Genomic DNA, 24333 nt, shown 5'->3' on the forward strand with positions numbered 1-24333 from the left:
TAATTATGATCTTGTCATATGATCTTTGTATATTTCTCCCAACAATATATTTTGTGTCTCAGATGGCCCTCGGTTCTGCCATTTCACACATTAATTATTTATTTGAGAACGTTTCAGTCATTGGGGCTAATTCAACAAATTTGCAGAATACTCTGCTTATTTGCACAGGGATGCTGGACACTTGAGTTAGCCATCAGTTATCAGCAACTTAGTGTGACGATCAACAATTGGAGATGATTGAGGTCACCCCTCTAAGTATGTATAGGGTTGGATTAAAAAATAAATAAATCCTGAATCCGCTCCATTGATAATCTATTCTTCCCTGCCCATAGTTGAAACTGATTTAACTCCATGTAAAAAATGACTGGTGACTTGTTATGGGAAGAAATTGGCATCAGTACAATAGAAAGTTATTCCTGTAAATTCATTCTAATTAATGCAGAGCAATAAAGTGCAAATCTGATGCCAAATCAGACTAACAAGGCCATACAACTTCACCAGATTAAACATTGATATAGTTGTTCTCTCCCTCCAACAAACCCCACGACAGTTCAGTTCTGTTTGCCCTACTGTTGTCTTCAGACTTTGGTAGTGCTGCTACCTCTCTCCTGACTTTGCTGAGATGTAATTGATTGTTGAATGTTATAAATCTGTCGCTTTATTTCTGCGATCATCTCATAATTTTATAGATTAACGGTCCAATCTTCAGAATTGTATCAGACAGGGAAATTCGACGAAGCAATTCATGGACTGAAACAGGTTGTACCTACCTGAAGGAGAATGAAGCTGACTCAATCTTTTCTTTGATTTTAGCTCCTGCAACCATGAAGGAACCGCTACTTCGGATCTAAAGGGGGAAATGAAAATACCACCGTCATTACAATGACATAAACTTGAAAGTAAAAGCTGTCTAAAATGGTAAACACACTCGTGGGATTTTCTTCATCAGCTCAAAGCCCGATTCAGACTAATCCCAGTCGTTAGGATCGCAGGGGCCTGACCGGATGATGTTGTAACCAGTAGATGGCAGGAGCATGCACAGGTCCCGAGATGATTGCATGTGATGCCAGCAAAGATACATTGAGAGTGGCTGGAAACTTCTCCGCATGGCTTCTCAGCTCAGGAAATAAATGCCAGCAAAAGGCGGGAAAAGACTCAAAGGTTGCGATGGAAAATGTTTGCTTACCCTTCCCCTTTGCCGTTTGTTGGCGGCAGAACTCTGAAACTTTGCTGGGAACGAAGCTTGCAAGTTTTGGAATTCGATTCATCCACATCTTCACCCGCTGGTCGAGTTTTCCGCAGACCGGCCTAGGCATAGGAAACAGAACTTGAGTCACCAGACGCAGCCACGATGGCCATGGGTTCAATAACAATACCAGGAGACAACAATCACCTCAGGAACTGTAATGTGTGTGAAGTGTGTGTGGCTGCGGGTTTAGGTTTAACCGTGCAACACCACATCAACATAAAGCTACTAAACACTGTCAATAGGCCAACCTGTTACATGCTCCACCTCACTCATTTAATCACCTTAGTGGGTTTATAGACATCCTTCTGCCCTCTATGAAAATAAATCAAACTCAAACATCAGTCTGACCTCTCATTCAACACAATGTGATCTCATTCAGATTTCACCTGGGATGTGCAGCATTTAGGCAGTTCAGAACCCATTATGGTCTAAATGACCTTTGGATATTGCTGATATTGTCCTCATAACCATAAATTCGTGTATTGATCTAGTTATTCAAACAGTTATATTTCAGAGGATAAGTTGATGCTTGATTAATCACTTTCTCTGGGAATCTATTTGATTCATTTACAAGTTTAAAAATTTCAATCTAATTTCAAACCTTGTTCAACATTGTCCACGATATGATCGTCCCCTCTGGGGCTTAGCTCCATCCGAGCCAATGACATGCGCACATTACATTGTCCAAGCTTCTTAACATTTGAGAAAATTAGATAGTTTCTCCTCTCTGTCTTTTGGTCCCATCGAACATAAATTCAGTTGCAAAGTATTACACAGACTGCAGGGCACGGAAGCAGAAACAGGCCTGGGTTTGGGCAGCAGCTGACCTCATCTAATCCTTCCTCTCTCTCCTCAGCATTAACGCTGCATGTCCTTCTCTTTCACATTGTCAACTTGATGCTTCTCCATCAATACAAACAAATTGATGGCCTCAAACACTCCTCAAAATCATGGAAGTATACAGCAAAAAACAGGCTCTTTAACCCACTGAATCCATGCAGATCATCAAGAGTAGGAAGGAACTGCAGGTGCTGGTTTAAATCGAAGATAGACACAAAATGCTGAAGTAGCTCAGTGGGACAGGCAGCATCTCTGGAGGGAAGGAATAGGTGACGTTTCAGGTCAAGACCTTTCTTGAGACTGAAGTCTGGGCAATCATAGGAATCATAGATAGATCATCAAGTTCCTATTTACACTAATCCCATTTTATTTTTCCCACATTCCCATCAACACCACCTCATTCAAACACTCGCCAACATACTAGGAGCAATTTTTAGAGCCCAATCAACATACCATCCTACAGGTGTTTGGGCTGGGAGGAACCATAATGTGCAAGGTGACTGAAAACTCTAAATTAACAGCAGCAGAGGCTGGGATGATTCAGGTTGTCTAAACTGGGAGGCAGCTGCTCCACTCACTGACACTGTACTACTCTTCCAGCTGTGAATTCCACACGCTCACCACTCTGGGATAAAAGCCTTCATCTAATTTTTTCAATTGATTTTTTTGCAGCTTTATATTAGCTCTATCTCACAAACCTCTTGTCTACTATGGTCTTTAAAAGTTTTCAGAATTTTAAAGATCTAGACACAAGAGACCCTAGATGCTGTGATCTTGATAAAGCACAAAGTGCTGGAGATACTCAGCGGGTCAGGCAGCATCAGTGGAGGAAATGAACAGTTAACCATTCATGTTGGGGCCCTTCTGGGTGGGCGGCGGTGGGCAGCGCGACTCTCGTCAGCAGCGGCCTCTGCAGCCCGTCCGCGTTTTATTATTTTCTGTCTATGTTTTTATGTAGTTTTTGTTATTTTTTGTTGGGGTGTGTGTGTGGGGGTGAGTTGGGAGGGAGGGGGAAACTTTTAAATCTCTCCCTGCACGGGAGACCCGACCTTTTCTCGTCGGGTCTCCGTTATCGTTGGGGCTGCAATGAGGAGCAGCCTCCAACAGGAAGAGACCGGAGACTCTGGTGCCGACGACTCACCTCACCGTCGCGGAGCTGGCCGAGTCCGGAGCGGGTGGAGCGGTGGTGGAGCGCTGCTGCTGCTGCTGCTGCGGCCCGACCGGAGAGTCGGAGGCTTCAACTGCAGGTCTGCGGACGGCGGCACCGGGAGCCCGCGGGTCCCTGGAGGGAGACCGCTTTTCAGGGCTCTCGCAACGGCGACTTCTCCCGCCCGAGTTGCGGGGTCGAAGAGCTCCTGGAGCGGGGCCCGACATCACCGCCCCGCGCGGCTTGGAATGGCCGCGGGACTCTGCGAGCGCACGCCGGGGGCTCTAACACCAAGACCCGGTGTGCGACCTCGCACCACCCGGCGTGGCTTTAATGGCCGCGGGACAATCGCCATCGCCAGCCGGGGGCTTTGACTTTGACTCTGACATCGGGGGGGGGGGGAGAGTGCAGTGGAGAGATAAATTTATTTGGCCTTCCATCACAGCAATGTGATGGATGTTTATGTAAATTATGTTGTGTCTTGGGTTTATTTGTTTGTAATGTATGGCTGCAGAAACGGCATTTCGTTTGGACCTCAAGGGGTCCAAATGACAATTAAATGTATCTTGTATCTTCTTCAGGGGCAGGCGTGTATTCCTTCCCTGCAGCATATAAATACAATTCAGGGATCACCCTCTCTTTTTTATTACTGGAGCTCGAGGCATGGTGTAACCAAAGTTCAGCATACTTCTCATTTCCAATGCGATCCTGCAGAATTAAACCCTACATTTGGTTTAATTTGCATCTGTGTGGCAATATTCAGTGATATGTGGGTCAGGCAGCATCTCTGAAGAAGCCCTTTTCCAGAGATGCTGCCTGGCCCACTAAGTTACTTCTGCACTTTGTCTTTGTTTGTAAACCTGCACATGCAGTTCCCGATTTCTTTATTAATGTGTGTTTTAACATTTCCCAGATCAGTTTTTTTATTCTCCACTATTTTTATCTCTCTCAGTTTATCACCCCCCCACCCTCAATCTTCTCCGAGCACGGTGAAATGTGACCACGTCCTTTTGAAACTCTAGAATCATACAGACATTACCTGAAGTGTAGCATTGCTATGAACTGTGGCAGTTTGAAATAACATTTTATACGTGTGTCAATCATTTTTACATTTGATAATAAAAGTAGAAATAGCTGGAGATATTAAGTGGGTCAGGCTGAGGAGATAATATTTCAAATTGACTTTTTAAACAATCTTTTATCAGAAAAGTTCTGATGATAATAATTGGCCTGAATAATAACGTTAGTTCCTTCCACGTCCACTTCCTTAATAAACAGGAGCAGGTACCAGGGCTGCTGTTGCCCCTTGGGTTCAGGCAATCAGGGTTTTATACAAATTATGACATTAAAAAAGACTAGGTGCCCTCCAAAAATAAATTCTCTGAGACTTATTTGCATTTCCAACATTTACCACCAGATGCTCCCATGATTTGTGCTGAGACAGGATCTGACAAAACCAGTTTCCATGCAACTAGGGTTAGATGTAAGAAGGATGTGCAGATGCTGGTTTAAACCGTTGATAGACACAAAAAACTGGAGTAACTCAGCAGGACCGGCAGCATCCCTGGAGAGAATTTAGAGAGCCACGTACCTCAACTCCACCCTATCCCCCCCCCCCCCCCCCCCCCCCCCCCTCCCCCAACCTCACCCAACCTATGTCCAAGATACCTCACATGCCTTCGTCTCTTCGTCTCTTTAATGACTTCTGTTTTCCGAGCGCCTGCTCCCTCATCTTTACTATGGATGTTCAGTCATTCCACACCTCCATCCCCCACCTTCAAGCCCTCCGTTTCTTCCTTGACCGCAGAACCATCTAATTTCCCACTACAATCACCTACTCCTAGTGGAGCTGGTCCTCAGCCTCAACAACCTTTCCTTTGACTCCTCCCACTTCTTCCAAGTCCAGGGCGTAGCTATGGGCACGTCAGCATCTCCACCAATGTAAAGCACTTTGGTCAACGAGAGTTGTTTCTTAAATGTGCTATAGAAATAAAAGTGACTTGACTTGACTTGACCCACATGGGCCCCAGCTAAGCCTGCCTCTTTGTAGGGTACTTTGAACAATCCCTGTTCCAGGCGTACACTGGCCCTATCCCCGAACTCTATCTCCGTTACATTGATGACTGCATCGGTGCTACCTCCTGCACCCATGCAGAACTCATGGACCTCATCAACTTCACCACCAATTTTAATCCTGCACTCAAATTTACTTGGACCAGCTCCACCACCTCCCTCCACTTTCTTGATCTCACAGTCTCCATCACAAGAAATAGCCTATTGAATGACGTCTGTTACAAACCCACTGACTCCCACAACTATCTCGACAACACTTCTTCACATCCTGCTTCATGCAAAGTCTTTATCTCCTACTCCCACTTCCTCCGTCTACGCTACATATGTGCCCAAGATGAGGTGTTCCATATCTAGGACATCCGAGATGTCCTCATTCTTTAGGGAATGGGTGTTCCCCTCTCCCATCATAGATGAGGCCCTCACTCGTGTCTCCTCGGTACCCCGCAGCTCCACCCTTGCTCCCCCCCTCCCCCTGGTCACAACAGAGATGTCCTAGTCCTTACCTTCCACCCCATCAGCTGTCGCATACAACACTTAATCCCCTGAAATTTCCGCCACCTCCAACGGGATACCACCGCTAGCCACATTTTCCCATCTCCACCCCTTTTGCAGAGACCGTGCCCTTCCCTAGGTACCTTCCCCAGCAACCGCAGAAGATGCAACACCTGTCGCTATACCTCCCCCCTCAACTCGGGACCCCAACATTTCTTTCAGGTTAGGCAGAGGTTCACTTGCACCTCCTCCAACCTTATCTACTGTATCCATTGTTCAAGATGGACTCTTATATATCGGCGAGACTAAACGCAGACTGGGCGATCGTTTTGTGGAACACCTTCGTTCAGCCCGCCTGAACCACCCTGATCTCCTGGTTGCTGGACATTTTAATTCTCCTTCCCATTCCTACACAGACCTTTCTGTCCTAGGTCTCCTCCATTGTCAGAGTGAGCCTAAACGCAAATTGGAGGAACAGCATATCACATTTCCCTTGGACAGCCCAGTGGTATGAATATTGATTTTTCTCACTTCAGGTAGCCCTGGCATTCCCTCTCTCTCTATCCCTCCCCACCCAAGTCGCACTAGTTTCTAATTTTCACCCTACAAACAACTAACAATGGCCTGTGTCCTTTATCGTCGTTACTTTTTTGCACATCGTTCATTCATTGTTCTTCATCTCTCCACATAATCGTCAACATCTCTCGTTTCCCTTATCCCTAACCAGTCTGAAGAAGGGTCTCGACCCGAAACATCACCCATCCCTATTCCACTGAGTTACTCCAGCTTTTTTTATATATCAACTAGGGCGCAGGATTCCTTCCAGCACAACTGTGTTGGGCGCCCCAATGAAAATACTTCCCGGGATAAGGGATACTGCATGGGGCAACTTTCTTTACATAGTACGCTTCAGATAGAGGTTTTTATAAAAATTTCCAAAAACAGTAGCTAACTTTGTGGCACTGGATTTCATACAACAGCCTGAGAGGACAGATGGAGCTTTGACCTTTAAGGATCATGGAATTGTTACTGCAGAGTAGGCAAGCACTTGGCCCATCAAGTCCATTCAAGATGTTTGTGGACGGAAAACCGAGCTGCAAACACTACAGGTTTAGTTCATGTGGCAATTGTCCCCCACTCAGTGAATGTAACGTTTTAAAGGGACAGAAGTGTACTGGGGCAAAGAAGGTACCAGCTCCTTATCCAGCCACGTCTCACGTTGCAAACTGGAATCTGAACTCAGTGAGAAATCCCCTTTTGGCGGGACATTAAGGTCCCATTTATATTAAGACAGTTGTCAGAAATTCAGAGAACTTTACCTTTAGTACCGCAGGATCCATCCCAGGAAACATTGCAACTCTTTGACACTGTAACACTGGAGGTTTCTCGCATGCTTTGATCTCCTGTGTGGTCAATTCTTCAAGGTCAAATGTCCTGGGTTCTGTTGAGGAAAGTATATATTTTTGCATATGATAGATGTGCACTTTGGCTCTGCTCATTTTCTTCCCTTTAGTCTTCATAATCACAGTTGCAGTGAACTGACATAGACACCCCCCCCCCCCCCCCCCCCCCCCCCGCCACATAAAATAATTTGAAGTGGAGATAGATACATTTTTAAGAGATCAGAGGACTAACAGTTTTGGTGATTGCACACAAAGGAGGAGTTGGGGTCTGAGGTAGATCAGCCATGATCACACTGAATGGTAGGGCAAGCATGAAGGGCCGAGTGGCCAGCTCTGCCTTTTGTCTTGAGCTCTTGTGTGTAAAGATTCGCCACCTTTAGGAATAGACTGTATATTTACTCCTTGCATTGAATATTCTTGGTTAGCTAAGGTCTTTCCTCCCCGCTTGACCCCAGCCTTACCCGTTGAGTCTTCGTACATGCTGGCTTCCAGACTTGTTTCTAGAAATGGGTCTGTGCCATCGCAGTAGTCCCCCACGCCCCCCTTCCTGTGCTTTGTTGGCGCCCGACGAATCGTCTTCCTGCTGAGCTGGATGCGACTTTTCTGGGCACAACTGTCCAGGGTGGTCACCGGCTGGGTGGAGAGATGTGGACAAAGCAGTCAATACTCAACTCTATGGTCTTCACCCTGAAACATTCACTCTCTTTCTCTTTCCAGAGATGCGGCCACAACCCGAGTGCTTCTAGCATTTACTATTTTATGTTACATTTTCCCTAACATAAGTATTCAGTGCTGACCAATGTGAAGCTCGTGAGGAACATCAATTCTAGCACAGGTTGCTGGGACATATGGCCCGATTATGCACCTTGGAATTCTGTGACAAATGGTATACAAAATAGAAAAAAATTAGTTTGTTAAATTCAAACTTGGATAGGTCAGGTAGACTGTAAAAAAGGCAATGGGATCAATAAGAAAAGGCAGAGAACAGAACCAGTGAGGTACTGGGAAACCTTCAAGATACTGATAATGACTAACCTGGGCGTGTTTTGCTTAATTCTGGGCACCACACCTTCTGTTAGGTCTCTCGAGAAAAGATTAGACTTTAGAGATACAGCGCAGAAACAAGCCCTTTGGTCCACCTAGTCTGCGCAGACCAGCAATCACCCCGTACACTAGCACTACCTTACACACTAGGGACAATTAAAAAAAAATTTCCAACTAAAACCAATTAACCTACAAATCTGTACGTCTTTGGAGTGTGGGAAGAAACCGGAGCACCCGGAGAATACCCACACAGGGAGAACGTACAAACACTGTATAAACTGCACCCGTAGTTAGGATCGAACCTGGGTCTCTGCCGCAGCAACCCCATTGTTGCGCCCTATTCATTAACTTGGTACTGGAGAATTGTTTACCAAGGCATGTTCCCTTAGAATACAGAGGTGGGGAGGATATTTTGTAAAGATACTCACAAATCATGAATTTTGACAGAGTGAATGTGAAACGGTTTCCAGGAATGCATGCATTAAACATTGGTGGGAGAAATCTAATTAAACTATAAAAAGTATTTGGGAAAATTAGGAGGATCAAATATTTACAGAGAATAGGACAGTGGGACTGATTGAAAGGATCTTCCAGCAGGTGGTTGGTTGCAGGCAGGCACATTAGAAGCATCTTGTGGATTCTTAACTTTTTTTCACTGAATACTACTGGTAAATAAATGTATTATGGAAGGCAAATTCATCAAATCAGTCGTTGTAGATAAACTTTTTTGGCAGTGTCCTTGCAGCTTATTGATTTGCTTGTCCCCCTCTGCAGATTATATCAGTCACTGAGATACTTTCTATAAATCTGTAATAACACACTGATTAGCAATTTCTGTTTGATTTACTCATTAATTTCACTATATGGCCCAGAAGAATGGTTGCCAACAATGCTTGTCCCAGAAATTCAAGACATTTCTGATTAAGTTTCATAACAAAATGCCTTCCCAACTTTTACACATCAGACTAAGCATTTTGTTGAAACAAGGAACTGCAGATGCGTGGTTCATGCAAAAAAGATACAACGTAATAGAATAATTCAGCGTGTAACACAGCATCTCTAGAGAACATGGATAGGCGACTGAAGAAGGGTCCCGACCCAAAATGTCATCTATCCATTTTTTCCAGAGATGCTGCTTGACCCGCAAAGATACTCCAGTACTTTGTCCCAACATTTTGTTTCCTGCCTGTGCTACAACATCAGTCACTAAAAGTAAGCATGCAGGTACGGCTGGCAGTGAAGAAAGCTAATGGCATGTTGGCCTTCATAGCGAGAGGATTTGAGTATAGGAGCAAGGAGGCCCTAATGTAGTTGTACAGGGCCCTGGCGAGACCACACCTGGAGGATTGTGTGGAGTTTTGGTCTCCTAATTTGGGGAAGGACATTCTTGCTATGGTGAGAGTGCAGCGTAGATTCACCAGGTTCATTCCCGGGATGGCGGGACTGACATATGATGAAAGAATGGGTCGACTTGGCTTGTATTCACTGGAATTTAGAAGGATGAGAGAAAATCTTATAGAAACATATAATATTCTTAAGGGATTGGACAGGCTAGATCCAGGAAAAATGTTCCCGATGTTGGGGGAGTCCAGAACCAGGGGGGTCACACAGTTTAAGAATAAGGGTTAGGCCATTTAGGACTGAGATGAGGAAAAACCTTTTCACCCAGAGAGTTGCGAATCTGTGAAATTCTCTGCCACAGAAGGCAGTAGAGGCCAATTCACTGGATGTTTTCAAGAGAGTGTTAGATATAGCTCTTCGGGCTAATGGAATCAAGGGATATGGGGAAACAGCAGAAACGGGGTACTGATTTTGGATGATCAGCCATGATTATATTGAATGGCGGTGCTGGCTCGAAGTGCCGAATGGTCTATTCCTGCACCTATTTTCTATGTTTCTTGCAGCTGGTCCTCAAGAATACTGAGCAGAGAGAGGCTCTGAAGGGCTCTGAAACAACAGACACCCATGGTTACCTCCAGAAATGAGAATCGTGGTGGCGTTTGATCATCTTGAGCAGGTGGGCAGGTGGACTGGGAACTGTCCGTGTCATCTGTTGACTCCAGTTCGCAGCTCAAAAGGCCGGACTTTGGTTCCAGGATCTTCTCGCTGGCAGGGGTCGCCTCTGACTGCGAGGACAACGACATGCTTTGTGGATCACCTGTACGGTCCTTGCTGGGTGACGGTGGTCTGCAACCAAAACAAAGCACAAGCCCATCAGTTGGAGATTAATGAGCAAATGTTCATGGAGTTACCAAGAGAGTTTTTATCCCTTTTGTTTCCTGCTGCAATTGAACCCCTTAGAGTCATAGAGTGATGCAGTATGGAAACAGGCCATTCGGCCCAACTTGCCCACACTGGCCAACCTGTTCCAGTTACACTAGTCTCACCTGCCTGCTTTTGGTTCATATCCCTCCAAACCCGTCCTATCCTTGTACCATGTGTAACTGTTTCTTAAATGTTGGGATAGTCCCTGCCTCAACTACCTCTTCTGGCAGCTTGTTCCAAACACCCATCACTCTTTGTGTGAAAAAGTTGCCCCTCAGATTCCTATTAAATCCTTTCCCCTTCACCTTAAACCTATGTCCTCTGGTCCTCAATTCACCTACTCTGGGCAAGAGACTCTGTGCATCTACCCGATCTATCCCTCTCATGATTTTAAACACCTCAATAAGATGACCTGTCATCCCCCTGCGCTCCAAGGAATAGAGTCCCAGCCTACTCAACCTTGCCTTATAGCTCAGACCCTCTAGCCCTGGCAACATCCTCATAAATCCCCTGTGTACCCTTGCCAGCTTGATGACGCCTTTCCTATAACATGGTGCCCAGAACGGAACACAATACTCTAAATGTGGCCTCACTAACACCTTATACAAGTGCAACATGACCTTCCAACTTCTATATTAAATACTCTGACTGATGAAGGCCAACGTGCCAAAAGCTTTTTTTTTTTTCACCCGATCTACTTGTAACTCCACCTTCAAGGAACCATGTACCTGCACTCCTAGATTCCTCTGATCTACAACACTCCCTAGAGACCTACTATTCACTGTGCAGGTCCTACCCATGTTAGACTTCCCAAAATGTAACACCTCACAATGTTGCATTGTAAGTCAGTATACCAAGGAGACGACATATTCAGGGATCTCATGAGAACCCCTCCTGTTGCTCAGGCTCATCCGTCTGATCTGAGCAGGAGCTATCAGTGTAATTTTTCCAAAGAAAAATATTCCAACAATTGCAAAATGACTTGGAACACAACTTCCATGCACTTCCCCCCCCCCCCCCCCCCCCCTCCCTCCGCCCACACTCCCACCCCACCTTTTCATGCACTACACACCCCAACATCCACCCAGCCAGTCACTTTTCATTCTCTGGATGATGAATCTCATCAAAGTATCTCACTACCTCTGCATAACCTCCAAGCTCTTACATTGCATCTTTGTAGAACTCCAGCTCATTGTTTCTGCTGCCCACATCGAGCTCGTCATTGCTGGAGCCTCTGTCCTCGTAGGTGCCATAGTGGTCTTTGTCTTCAGGTGTGCAAAACTGGCCTCTCTCCTGCACAAGGGCATCAGTGTCCTTTTCCTTTGTGATGGGAGTTATGCAGCAGTGCTTCACCCTGTCCTGAAATGGAACGTAGAGAATTAGCATCACCTGTAACTGCCCCCATTAGATATTCACGTTGACGTATCACAGACATTCCCTGTGTTCCACACATCCCTCCCCCACTCAAAACTAACTTTTGTATCTCTCTTTCCCATTCTTAAAGAGTCTCATACCCAAAACTTTCCGCACATGTGACCTGACCCGCTGATACCCTTTGGTATCAGTTTATTATTGTCACATGTAGAAACATAGAAACATAGAAATTGGTGCAGGAGTAGGCCATTCGGCCCTTCGAGCTTGCACCGCCATTCAATATGATCATGGCTGATCATCCAACTCAGTATCCTGTACCTGCCCTCTCTCCATACCCCCTGATCCCCTTAGCCACATCTAACTCCCTCTTAAATATAGCCAATGAACTGGCCTCAACTACCCTCTGTGGCAGAGAGTTCAGTTTTCTGTGTCATCCTGTCAAAGCATCCACCATACAGGATGACAAAAGGCAATGCAAAAAGAGAAAGGAAATAGGAAAAGGAAATACAGCTGCAAGGAAAATCATGGATAAAAAAGGGCAAGGAATAAATATCTCATGTTGCTGATTTTAATGCTCTTTATCATTACCGCAAGAACTGTCGCCTTCCTCCCTTTCCAAGAGAATTCTGATTGTGCGACTCATTCTTACCATGACATAGCTCACAATAACCTGTATTGAAGTTCATTTGCTAATTACAACCTAATTTATATCTTTCAGCACAAAATCGCAGACCTTCTTCAGAATAACATTCTCCCTGTAATTTAGTTGTTCATAAGGTTTGAACTTGCACTGCCGGTTCCAAAGTCAGAATCATTGATGTAATCAGTGAAAGTTTCTCATCTTTGGTACGACCTTTAAACCAGTTCTCTCCCTGTTGATTTGCATTCAAATTGCTGTCTATTCTGCTATTTGTTCTCGGATTCAGTAAGTTCTTAAGATTCAGTGAGTTCAGTAAGATCTTGAGTAAACTGTACAAAACCTTATTGAAAAACACTGAAATTCCAGCAAACCACATCTTTTGCATTACTTTGGTCATTCTGTAAATAATTCAACAATGATATTCCCGTCTGAAATCTACATCTTCTACCTTCCAGAGGATTTTTCACACATTTTTTAAGGAATTGTTTTTCCTGCCACAAAGATGAATACAAAATGATTCAGAATTCCCTGAACTTCATCATCGTTAATTGTAGGAATCACATGAACTGTCTTGGCGCCATTCCCTTTTCAAATGCCATCGCGTCCCAGTTTATTTTAATATAAATCTATGTAATTCTTCACAAACTGTTCCTTTTGAACTTTGATCAATTCTCTCTCTCGTTTATATTTTAAAGATCTTGATATCTTTTGGGGTTTCCTGGCAATGTCATGACCATTATGTTATTTTCTCATTGTGTCTTTTTAAAAATTCAATACAGCTGTTCCTCAAACTACCATGGAGTTATGTTCCGATAAACCCATCGTAAACCGAAAATATCGTAAGTCGAAAACACATTTAATACATTGCAATCACATGACCAGAAGTGACGTGTGGCTTGCTGCCGTTGCCGAGCTTTCGCTGAACGTAAAGTGGAAATATCGCAAGTCGAAGCATCGTAAATCGGGGAGCACCTGTATATATTTACTTTCAGGACTTCCTGAGGTGGTTTACAGAAAACAAGCCGTTTTGCAAAATGTCATAACTGTGATAATATAAAAATCATGGTTGAATGAAAAACTTGCAAGTCCACCACACTTTGAAATAAAGCATTGAGGTGCCTTGCATCCACACAGGAAGTAAGATAACTCTGCTTTAACATTGTATCTAAGACACGGCTGACAAAGAAGTATTGCATCTGTACTGCAGGACAGATGAAGCCTGAATCATTCTCAAGTTGTAGGATGAAATCAGAACCTTTGACTCAGAGGCAAGAGTTACCAACTATGCCAACCATCTCCATATGTATTAAAACATTCCAGTTTCTCCAAAGTGCAAAAAAAGTCAATTTGTTACAAGATAAACCGTTCTTTTCATATCTATGCCCTTCTACATATAGTAAATAATTTGTTCTATGCCCCATACACATTCTCTTCTATTACGATCACATCTCATTTTTTTATGTACCTCCCACTGCAGTCAGACTCTCAAATCCTCCACACCACAATTACAAGCTCAGCAGTAAGCAGGCGGACACAGAGGGAGCTCATAGAATCTTATTCTACCCTCTTTGTCTCGACTGATACACACACTTGCCTGTGTATCCACTTGTCACTTGCAAGGCTCTGTCCCACCCCCACCTTTTTTCCAGCTTTCTCCTTCCTACTACAATCAGTCTGAAAAAGGATCCCGGCTCAAAATGTCACCCATCCATGTCCTCTAGAGATGCTGCCTGACCCTCCGAACTACTCCAGCACCTGGCATTTCACACATGAATCCAGCTTCTGCAATTTTTTGAAGCCGACTCCTTGGCTTCCCATGTGGTATGAACCCAACTGTGTGGACCTCTGATTTGTGCTGGACATTAAAGTTAGATCAACAGAATTTAAAGTTGAAGAAGTGTCCATGGTTTCTGGCAAACTGCCCTGAAATAATACATCCAGTACTTTGCTCCACAATCCGATGTACGGATTCACAATGTACAAACAGTCCCTAGTTTTATAGCCATTATACTGCAGGTCACACGAAGTACTTTGGAAGCATAAAATATTCATGACATGGAAACGTTGTACTATTTCTTGGGCAACAAGACACTCAGTGCCTGCTTCCCAACGCATCTCCAACCATCATTTAACCATGAATCTTTTCCAATTGCTGGATGCAAGTGCTTGATGTTGCCAATAGCTAAACTATCGTTGGCCATGACCACTACTTGTGTGTACTTTCGAAACATCTCATCTTCATTAAATCTGAGGAGAAAAAGGAAGGGAAGAGTACAGGGACCAGGGACTCTGCCAGGAGTGTATCACTGTAGTCCAACAGAACCAAATGTCTTGCTGAGAGCAGGTGGGGCAGAATCAGCAGATCTCACAGTCAGAAGCTGGTGATCCAGCTGGTGGTGAGATTACATGATCCAAAGTAAGTCTCTGGACCAACCATCTCACCAAGTTTGCAAACAATCTGCCTTTAAAAACACTGAAAACTTTACTGAGAGCAACTCCCTAGGAACCACAGCTTGGTCTTTAGATCTGCACGTTGTTCAAAGACTGATTTTAAATGTAAAAAAAAATAATCAAGAGGTCCTTAGGATTTTAAATCAAGTTCAGTGTAAAGTACACAAAGAGAATTGAGGAACATTTCCCATCCAATATTTGATGCAGTCAGCATTCAGCAGCCACCTAAGTATTGGACCAATGTGGAAAATGGAAATGGCAATCTGGAGGTGGCAGCAAAGAGCAAGTGCTTGTGTTTTGATTCAAGCAACAAATCCTAGAGTCACGTCATACAGCAGGAAACAGGCCCTTCGGCCCAACCGCCCCACCTGCCCCCCCCCCCCCCCCCACCCCCCACTTTGGCCCATATTCCTCTAAACCTTTCCTATCCATGTACCTGTCTCAATGTCTTTTAAATTTCCATTCAAGATTAATATAAAAAATCATCCTCTCTTCCTACATTTCCAACCTGCCTTGAAGAGGAAAAATCTTATTTGGGAAGAAACTGTGTTTACGGACATGGCTAAAGCAGGTTTCCATGTTGCCAAAAATGAGGATGATTAATTCTTAACATGCACAACACAAGAGCTACATTGACCCACCCACAGAAGGGGGTGACCAACAGATGCTGCTAACTGTAGCAAATTCTGGTGAGGTGTCTGGTTTTGAACATTTGCGTTTTTAGGCACCATTACTGACTATGCTGGTCATCATCACACTTGACTTGGCTGTTAATGTGCTGAAGTATTCTCATTCATTTCGAGAAATGACCAACTGATCTATGGAGATAAAAAACATATTTTAATTGGGAAGGATTTTTTAAAACATCGGCCATGCTCAATCAGAATTCCAGAAATCTTTGATGACGATGAATGAAATGAGGCCGGGGAAGTGACAAAATATTTAGTTGCACAGAAGCAGGCAACATGTTGAATTAATTTAAAAACTGAAATAATAAACCCAAGAATAACAGGTTGTCGTCTGGCAGTAAAAGATGCAAGTGGTCGAAAGCAAGACATGGTTCAATGATTCAGAGCAAGTGCCAGTGAAATGAGAAGAGGCAGTAACTTGGGCAATAGCATGCACTGTGCCACATACTGTGCAACTGAGCTAACCAGGGGAGTATTTCAGGAATATTTCAAGGGACACATTCCCACTTTGACATTTGTAATTAGTTTGGCAAGCTGATAGCTGATGTCAGGGCACGGACAGACTCTAGTGATCTAAATGTCACATTGGGAAGTCAGTTTGTTATTTCAGGGAGATTACACCATATACTTCTTTTCCCCATCAGGGGGAGTTGAAATCGTAATGTTTATTTCCTGTGGATCAGTCCAGGCCACGGGGAATATTCATGCACATTGAGTTCATTTATCAATATCATTCTTTTGTTCTTTTTTGTTTAAAAGAAAATTTAGAGAGTGTTAGCATTTCAAGTTTATCACTCGACTCCAAAGTTGTACGCTATATCCTTGTTTCCAAGTGGAAGCAGGTCACAGGCATTAGTAAGTGTCTCACCTCCTCCCCCATCACTCGGGTGATTTCCTTGATCTCAGCACACTCCAGCAAAATCTGCATATTGATCCATTAACCTTTTCATTGCCCCGGCCCAACTTTTTCCAACCAAGCAACCCTGCCATTGCGAAGAATGGTCCCAACCTACAACATCTCCCTACCCATGTCCTCCAAAGATGCTGCCTGACCCTATGAGTTACTCCAGCATCTGCAGATGCTTGTATGATGCTTGTGTCTTCCATTGTTTTAATCAGTTGATTTGGGCACCACGATCACCGTTCTGTTATCACTGGCATTAACGTCAGGCATCCCTCTTTGAATTTTCAAAACCCACACAAAATACAACACCTCTGAAAGCACTCTCAAAACCAATCTCTTTGACTAAGCTTTGAGCTATTTTTGTAACTTTCCTGTAAAGACTCGGGCATGAATCTCCCAAAATCGTATTCAAGGCACAACCTAAATGCACATATTTATTGATAGGTTCCGTTCGAATGTAATTCCAGATAAATGACTGGGAGATTCATGAAATGGACGGCTTTCCTCATTAGATGAATTACTGCGTTTTCTCCTCGTACACCAGCCATTGCATTCTTCTTTTCAGGTTTATTGTTTTGTGGAATCTGATTGAAATGGTTGAATGGATACATATTTTCATTCCATACCTAAACCTCCACTTCAGTTCCTCTTGTGTTTCAAGTTGTCACTTTCTTACATGTACATGGAATACAAGGATATCCATAACTTCTTATTTCATTGTTAAAGCCCTATCCCACGGTACGAGTTCATTCCAAGAGCTCTCCCGAGTTTGTCCTGATTCGAACTCGGAGATTTACGGTAATGGGCACTCGTCGGTACCCGGGGCTCTCTTGGACATTTTTCAACATGTTGAAAAATCTTCACGAGCCTTCCCGATCTTAGCTGCCGTTAACGAGTCTACCCGAGTACCTGCCGTTAACATTACGAGCCGCTATGAGACGTTCCCGAGCTCCGACGTACCCGCTATGTTCATTCTCCGTGCTTACCACGAGTTTGATTTTTTTTAAACTCGGGAGAGCTCTTGGAATGAACTCGTACCGTAGGACAGGGCTATTGCACTGATGTCAGAACCCCACCTCGGGTAGAAATTACCCCTTGTCCTAACTCCAGCAGTGTGGCATTACAATGACTGTCCCAAGTTCAGCAGTGTGTGGCCACTACATGGATTGTCCTAACACCAGCAGTGTGTGAATATTACATCAATTACGAGACCATGGATTGAATACCTATTTCAAATGATACCTAGTGAAGTGAATTGGGAGATCACAGATTTGAACAGCAGAGAAACAAGCTCTTCAGCCACCCATGTCCACACTGACCTATTTTGGCTATTTGCACCCAACAACAAGTTGACTTGACTTGATGTGACTTTGCCCTCATTTTGGTTATTTGCACCCATCTCTCTGTCTAAGGTTCATAATATGCATGTAGATAATTACTTTTGCAAAGCAAATTTGAAGCTCAAACTTTAAGAATGATTTATATTCGAGGCACAGAGGTGTAGCTATGTTACCACTGTGCAAACAAACAATATATTGCTTTAGAGTAACAGATGCATTAAAATAAAATTGTGCTACAGGTAACTCCCAGGTTTCAGCCAAATCTTTTACTGACTATTACTTAACTGTGAGCTATCGTGCAAGCAAGAGAATCAATCTGTTAATAATTTTACAAAGATCATTCATTACCAGAGGGAGGTGGGGAGAAGAAAGCACTGACTTAACAGATCCCCAGCGCCTGGTTTCAGCATCCTACATGCTGCGGGCCACGGCTGGTTACTGATTTACAGGGAGGCTTAGAGTAGAGTGTTGCGGGAAGCTGAACAACAACTGTGGTAACTTTGATCTAAACTTTCCCTGTTGGACATAACGACAACTTCTACCCCTCCTGCTCAGAATTATCTATCTTTTCTGAAAGGAGAAGCTGGGAAGCTTAAAACACACACAATGCTTGAAAGCCACAAGCCTCACCGTTAAAACTAAATTACAGGTTGTTCTGCTGTAACGCGATAGTTAGTTGTTAGAAGGCTTTGTTATAGAACAGCGCGCAATAGGAATGATTGTTGTGTCGATGGTTAAAGGGGATGGTTTAGGAGCTGAAGAGTTTAATGGCAAAGTTATTTCCCTCATAGGATTTTTAAAAGTAAAAGTTCTTTTTAATAACTATGTTTATTTCTGTTGCTGGAAACTCAAAATGCGAAAGAATATGTTACGTTGTCCAGCAGAGAATCATTGCACAGGTTCACTAAAAGTGATTGCTGGTCAATTTCAATAGCCTCCTGTGGTGAAACTGAGACTGTTCTTCAGAGTCATTTATGTCTGATTACTGCAGGCTGGTTACATGGAAACTGTTATTTTTCCAAGCAGCTTTTTCCCTGCTTGCCAATTTGTAAAGTTACTTTTAAACAATTTAGTTTAGTTTAGAAATACAGTGCGGAAACAGGCCCTTCAGCCCACCGAGTCCGCACTGACCAGTGATCCCCACACATTAATACTATCCTACACACACACTAGGGATAATTTTACAAGTATACCAAGCCAATTCACCTACAAAACCTATACGTGTGGGAGGAAACCAAATTATCTCGGAGAAAATCCACCTGGTCATGTGCACAGGGCAAATAAGGAAAATTATCTGCAAGCAGCCTAGGGCAAAGGTGGCAGCAACCTGGCAGAGAACAACCTGCTTCTTCTCCTGTCCCTGTTAGCGGGGTGCTGGGGGTTGTGGAGAGGGAGATTTACGGAGAGAGGTTTCAGCCACTGCCTCACCAAACAGAAACATGAAAACAGCCATCAGGATCAAACAACGAGGCATTTATCTATTTGAAGACCAAAATAACCTTGCATGGCTGGGTTGTTGCACACTGTTGACAAACCGGTTATATACAGCAGGAAGTGTTTTAAGTTTTTTTTACATTTACGTGCAGCTTACTGACTGACCACAAACATACCAGACATGCATAAAAATCCAGTGTTTATGTCCAATCCGTGTGGCGGCAAGATACTGACTGAACTTTCGACCTAAAAAGCACCCAGAAATATAGATCACTAAACTTGCACCAGGGAAAAACAACCTGGGCAGAGTTTAAACCTGTTCATCCCATGGTGAAATGGGAACCCCACTTGTACAGCTGAGCAGAGCAGAAACTACATTATTCAAAAGCAAAATGTGGTCAAATTATTCCTCTCATCCAATTTATAAAGCTAACATTAAATATATATATATACATACTCGCACGCATGTACACATACACACATACATAAAGTATCTATCAATCAATCTTTAACCTTGTACTGGACTTCACTTTCAATACCTAAAGTCTGCCAGCTTTGCTTTGCTTTAAGGATCCAGGGAATCTAAGGTGCTTTGACAACGTGATCATGTAGGGTCCAAACTCGCGTGTACCGGATAGAACTGGTATCTCAGTCAAAGTGCTCACCTACCTTCAACAAATCAGTGTAAATATTGTCCTTCACAGAAGCCAGAGGCCTATTTTATGTCTCACAGAGCAATCCCATCGATTCCATCCCCCCTCTTATCTCTCAGTAACTTCTTTTTATCTCACATGCCCATCAATCTTACCATGATTCTCCCACCTCTTTCTCACACAAGAAGTTACGGTACAAGAACTGTTCCAGAGCCGCTGTCTGAAGAAAGCACAGAGAATTGCCAAGGACAAACTGCACCCCCTCCACACACACCTGGATCTCTTGCCATCAGGCAAGAGATATCGAAGCATCAAAGCCCGGACTACGAGGCTGCTAAACAGCTTCCTACCACAGGCTGTGAGGCTGCTAAACAGTCACTCTGCACTCACAGTCACTTGACTTGACTCTGCGGCTGGCACGGACACTTTAATAACTGGCACTGGCCACTCAAATCAGCGGCCCCGGACATTTTTTTATGATTGGTTTACTGTTTTTAACATTGTGTTTTTTTACCTGATTTTAACTATTTATTCTGTTCCATCAGGGACTGGATTGTTTTTTTTTTAGTGTTATTATGTGAGAAGTGTTTTAAATTTCATGTGCGAGGCTCCGCTATTCACTGGGAAACGTCTTTTCATTTTGCACTGTACTTGTTGCTTGCAAGATGACAATAAAGGTTGATTGATTGATTGTATTAATTCAATTAATCCACCAACCAGCAAAGCTTTGGGATGTAGGAGAAAACCAGAGTATACAGAAATCCCCAAAGCTAAAGGGAGAACGTGCAAACTCCACACAGACAGCAAAGCGAGGTCAGGGTTGAACCCGGGTTTTCTGGCACTGTGAGGCAGCTGCGCCACTCTGCTGTCCCAAGATGACGACGGGTAAAGAATTTTTTAAATGGAAGGTACAAATCAATAAATATCGGCACAGATGAAATGTGTAGGAAGGAACCGCAGATGCTGGTTTAAACTGAAGATAGACACAAAGAGCTGGAGTAACTCAGCGGGACAGGCAGCATCTCTGGAGAGAAGGGATGAATCTGGGTTAAAACGTGGTCAGAGAATTGGAGAGTAGGGGGAATGAAGGAGGTCTGAAGAAGGGTCTCGTCCCGAAACGTCAACAATTCCTTCTCGCCAGAGATGTTGCCCGTCCCACTGGCAACTTTTTTGCGTCTAACTTTTTGTGTCTAACATCAGAGCAGAGGTGGCCTAGTCATCTTCTGTGACCATCTCTTCCCTTCCCTTGAACCACCAGTCAAATCTTAAATTACCAACTGCACTGTCTCAACATCGTCCTAACAGTTGAAACCCTAAACTAATCACATCACTCCAATTGTCTCAGTAGCACGTCTGTAAATTCACAGTTAATCTGGGACCAAAGCCGGTTTCAGATCAGACCCCTGGTTGCGAATCCAAAACCACGACTGAAATCTGGGTGGGGATTGACCCCCAACAGAGTGCCAGCGACCTGCCTGTTCTAGATGCCGACAACTGTTAGCCAATTACCCACTTATTGCAAGGCTACTTGCGATGAGCTAGCTTGCCGGCAGCTGAATCACGGGAATGTATTAAATGGTGGGGGAAAAAATATACATAAACCAAGATTCACAGACACAGTGCCTGGCCAATGCTATGTAGCTGCAAATCAAATACCAGGGCACTATCCTGAGTCAATAACATTTAAATAAGGAATTTTATTAAACAATTCATAACACGCACTGAAGTATACAGAATACATTTGAGCCCATTTTTGGCTGCAGGCACCAATGAATGAAGTAAAAACTTTAATTTCAAATCAGGGCCATTAAATCCCCCAAGAATACTGGTTCATATCCATAAATGATCTCATCTAATACCAGGGTTATAGAGAGCTCAGGGCTATCTAAGAAACATCTCTGTACTTAGTCAATATGTTATTGCAGTGGGAAACCATTTACTGGTTAGAACATCCTTACACTCAGGAACAAAGGGCTAATTTATCTCTAATCATTGAAGACTTTCAGTGAAACTGGTTACGTCAAGATAGAAACATAAACAAGTGTTACCAGCAAGAACAGAATTACAAAATGCTATCAGACATGCACAACACAAGCCCAAAATATCACTCATCTCTCCTTGTTTCATATATGGACAGAACCATTGCATCACTGTGAACAGGCCACAAAACCCCTCGGCCTTGGTCCGCCAGTCAGAATACTGGTGAGTTGATTGTGACAACTACACACCCCCATCCATCTCTGGTAATCTATCACCGCCGGGCCTTGGGTAGTTTTCCATCGCTGCCTTAAAATGTGAAGACTCTGCTCCGGCTGCCCTTGGAGGGAGAGACTTCCGAAGGTTCACCACTTCCAAAGAGAACAAAAAGCCTTCTCACCACCCTTATTTTTACACAGTGACCTTAAGAGCAAACATCCTTCATTATTGCTGTGCCCAAGTTCTGGACTGACTCACCGATACTGGGGGAGGACTGTCACCATAATACTACTACTATTATTATTATTATTGCACTACCATTGTTTGTTTTTTGAGTATGTGTGTACTTGTGAGTATATATATATATATATATATATATATATATATATATATATATATATACACACATATATATATATATATACACGCACATAGAACTATATTGTTTGCAGTGTACTATGTTTACATATTCTCTTGTGCTGCAGCAAGTAAGAATTTCATTGTTCTATCTGGGACATATGACAATAAAACACTCTTGAAGATTTTTGTACTATTTTTGTACTTTTACACTGTACTTTTGTAAGAGTTCCAACCCAAAATGTCACCCATTACTTTTCTCCAGAGATGCTGCTTGACCCGCTGAATTACTCTGGCACTTCATGTCTATGGACAGGTACATGGATAGGAAAAGTTGGAGGGAAATGGGCCAATGCTGACAAATGGGACTGGTTTAGGTGGGGCACCTTGGTCAGCATGGACGAGTTGGGCCGAAGGGTCTGTTTCGATGCTGTGACTCGAAGATTCCAATTTCCTACCCAAGTTGTGTTTTCAAGAGAAAGTTGGATATAGCTCTTAGGGCCAATGGAATCAAGGGATATGGTTAAAAAAACAAAACAGGAATTGGGTACTGATTTTAGATGATCAGCATGATCATATTGAATGGCGGTGCTGGCTCGAAGGGCTGAATGGCCTACTCCGGCACTGATTTTCTACGTTTCTATGTTTAATAAACAGATGATTTTGGGGGGTTAAATAGCCTTTTGTGCAATCAGCTGGTTGCTATGAGCTTGGCCACGTATCTTTCCGCTGCTCGGTCGATCCAATGCTGTCATTAGAGGCTGTTTCGAGAAACGACTGAGTTGCTGCATCAACTATTTCCTCTGTAGCTCAGCAGTGTGAACAGGTTCTGCGTGGGGAAGAACTGCAGATGCTGGTTTAAATCGAAGGTAGACACAAAATGCTGGAGTGTCTGAAGAAGGGTCTCGACCTGAAACATCACCCATTCCTTCTCTCCAGAGATGCTGCCCGACCCACTAAGTTACTCCAGCATTTTGTGTCTACCTTTGAACAACTACTGCATTGGTTTCCATCATTATTTAGAAAATATTGAAAGCACAACATTGGTTGCAATTCAGGAGGCCTAAAGCATTTCTATTTTGAGCGTTGTGTCATCTTGAACCTCCCCTGAAACACTGCAGCTCAGTCTGTCACTACGTAATAAATAGCAGGGGAGCAAAAGCTGTCCTATCAGACCCTGCACACAGTCACATCCAACAGAATCGTAAATGCGAGGATGCCCAGCAGTTTGTTTTAAAAATAGTCAAATAGTTATTTATGTGTGCCTGGTGTGACCTGAAATCAGGACTTCCCCATACAGCCCAGGAAAGGGAATAATTCTGACAGTCACTTACGAAGCACCGCATAACTCTCCTTCCAGCCTATGGCACGGCATGACTGGGACTGCACTGCACAACTACCAGGGAAATGGAGCATAATATTTATGAATGAGAGAAAAATATTAAAATTAATACATGGAACCAGCCAGAAATGGGGTTGCCTCTCCCATTACATTAAAGATCGACTTAAAGTGCTGGAGTAACTCAGCGGGTCAGGCAGCATCTCTGGAGAAAAAGGATGGGTAATGTTTCAGGTTGGGACCCTTCTTCAGACTGACATTACATTGCCTGACTCCACTCTGATCTCGGCTCAGTGACTCCATTCGCATTGTGTCTTGTGGAGGGACTTGGACACGCTGATATTCCCATGCAGTGGACGTGGTCACTTACTAGAGGGATGCTTACAAAGTAATGGCAGAGCATGTTATAGATGATGTGCACCAGAGGCACAGGAGTGAACACT

The 24333-nt window shown here is 43.7% G+C and overlaps 1 protein-coding gene across 2 annotated transcripts in view; it reads right to left on the reverse strand.

The window, feature by feature from the left end:
• LOC129709478 (uncharacterized protein KIAA1671-like) overlaps positions 1-24333 on the reverse strand; it is a 78993-nt gene that overhangs the window by 3174 nt on the left and 51486 nt on the right. For both annotated transcript variants that reach the window (XM_055655898.1, XM_055655899.1), the window contains 6 exons: positions 11679-11872; positions 10222-10435; positions 7666-7837; positions 7121-7242; positions 1187-1308; positions 771-847 (listed from right to left, as the gene is read on the reverse strand). In XM_055655898.1, coding sequence (XP_055511873.1) covers positions 771-847; positions 1187-1308; positions 7121-7242; positions 7666-7837; positions 10222-10435; positions 11679-11872 — 901 coding nt within the window. The remainder of the gene's footprint in view (positions 1-770; positions 848-1186; positions 1309-7120; positions 7243-7665; positions 7838-10221; positions 10436-11678; positions 11873-24333) is intronic.

The sequence above is a fragment of the Leucoraja erinacea genome, chromosome 25 (genome assembly GCF_028641065.1).
Source record: "Leucoraja erinacea ecotype New England chromosome 25, Leri_hhj_1, whole genome shotgun sequence".
In the NCBI taxonomy this organism is placed as follows: domain Eukaryota; kingdom Metazoa; phylum Chordata; class Chondrichthyes; order Rajiformes; family Rajidae; genus Leucoraja; species Leucoraja erinaceus.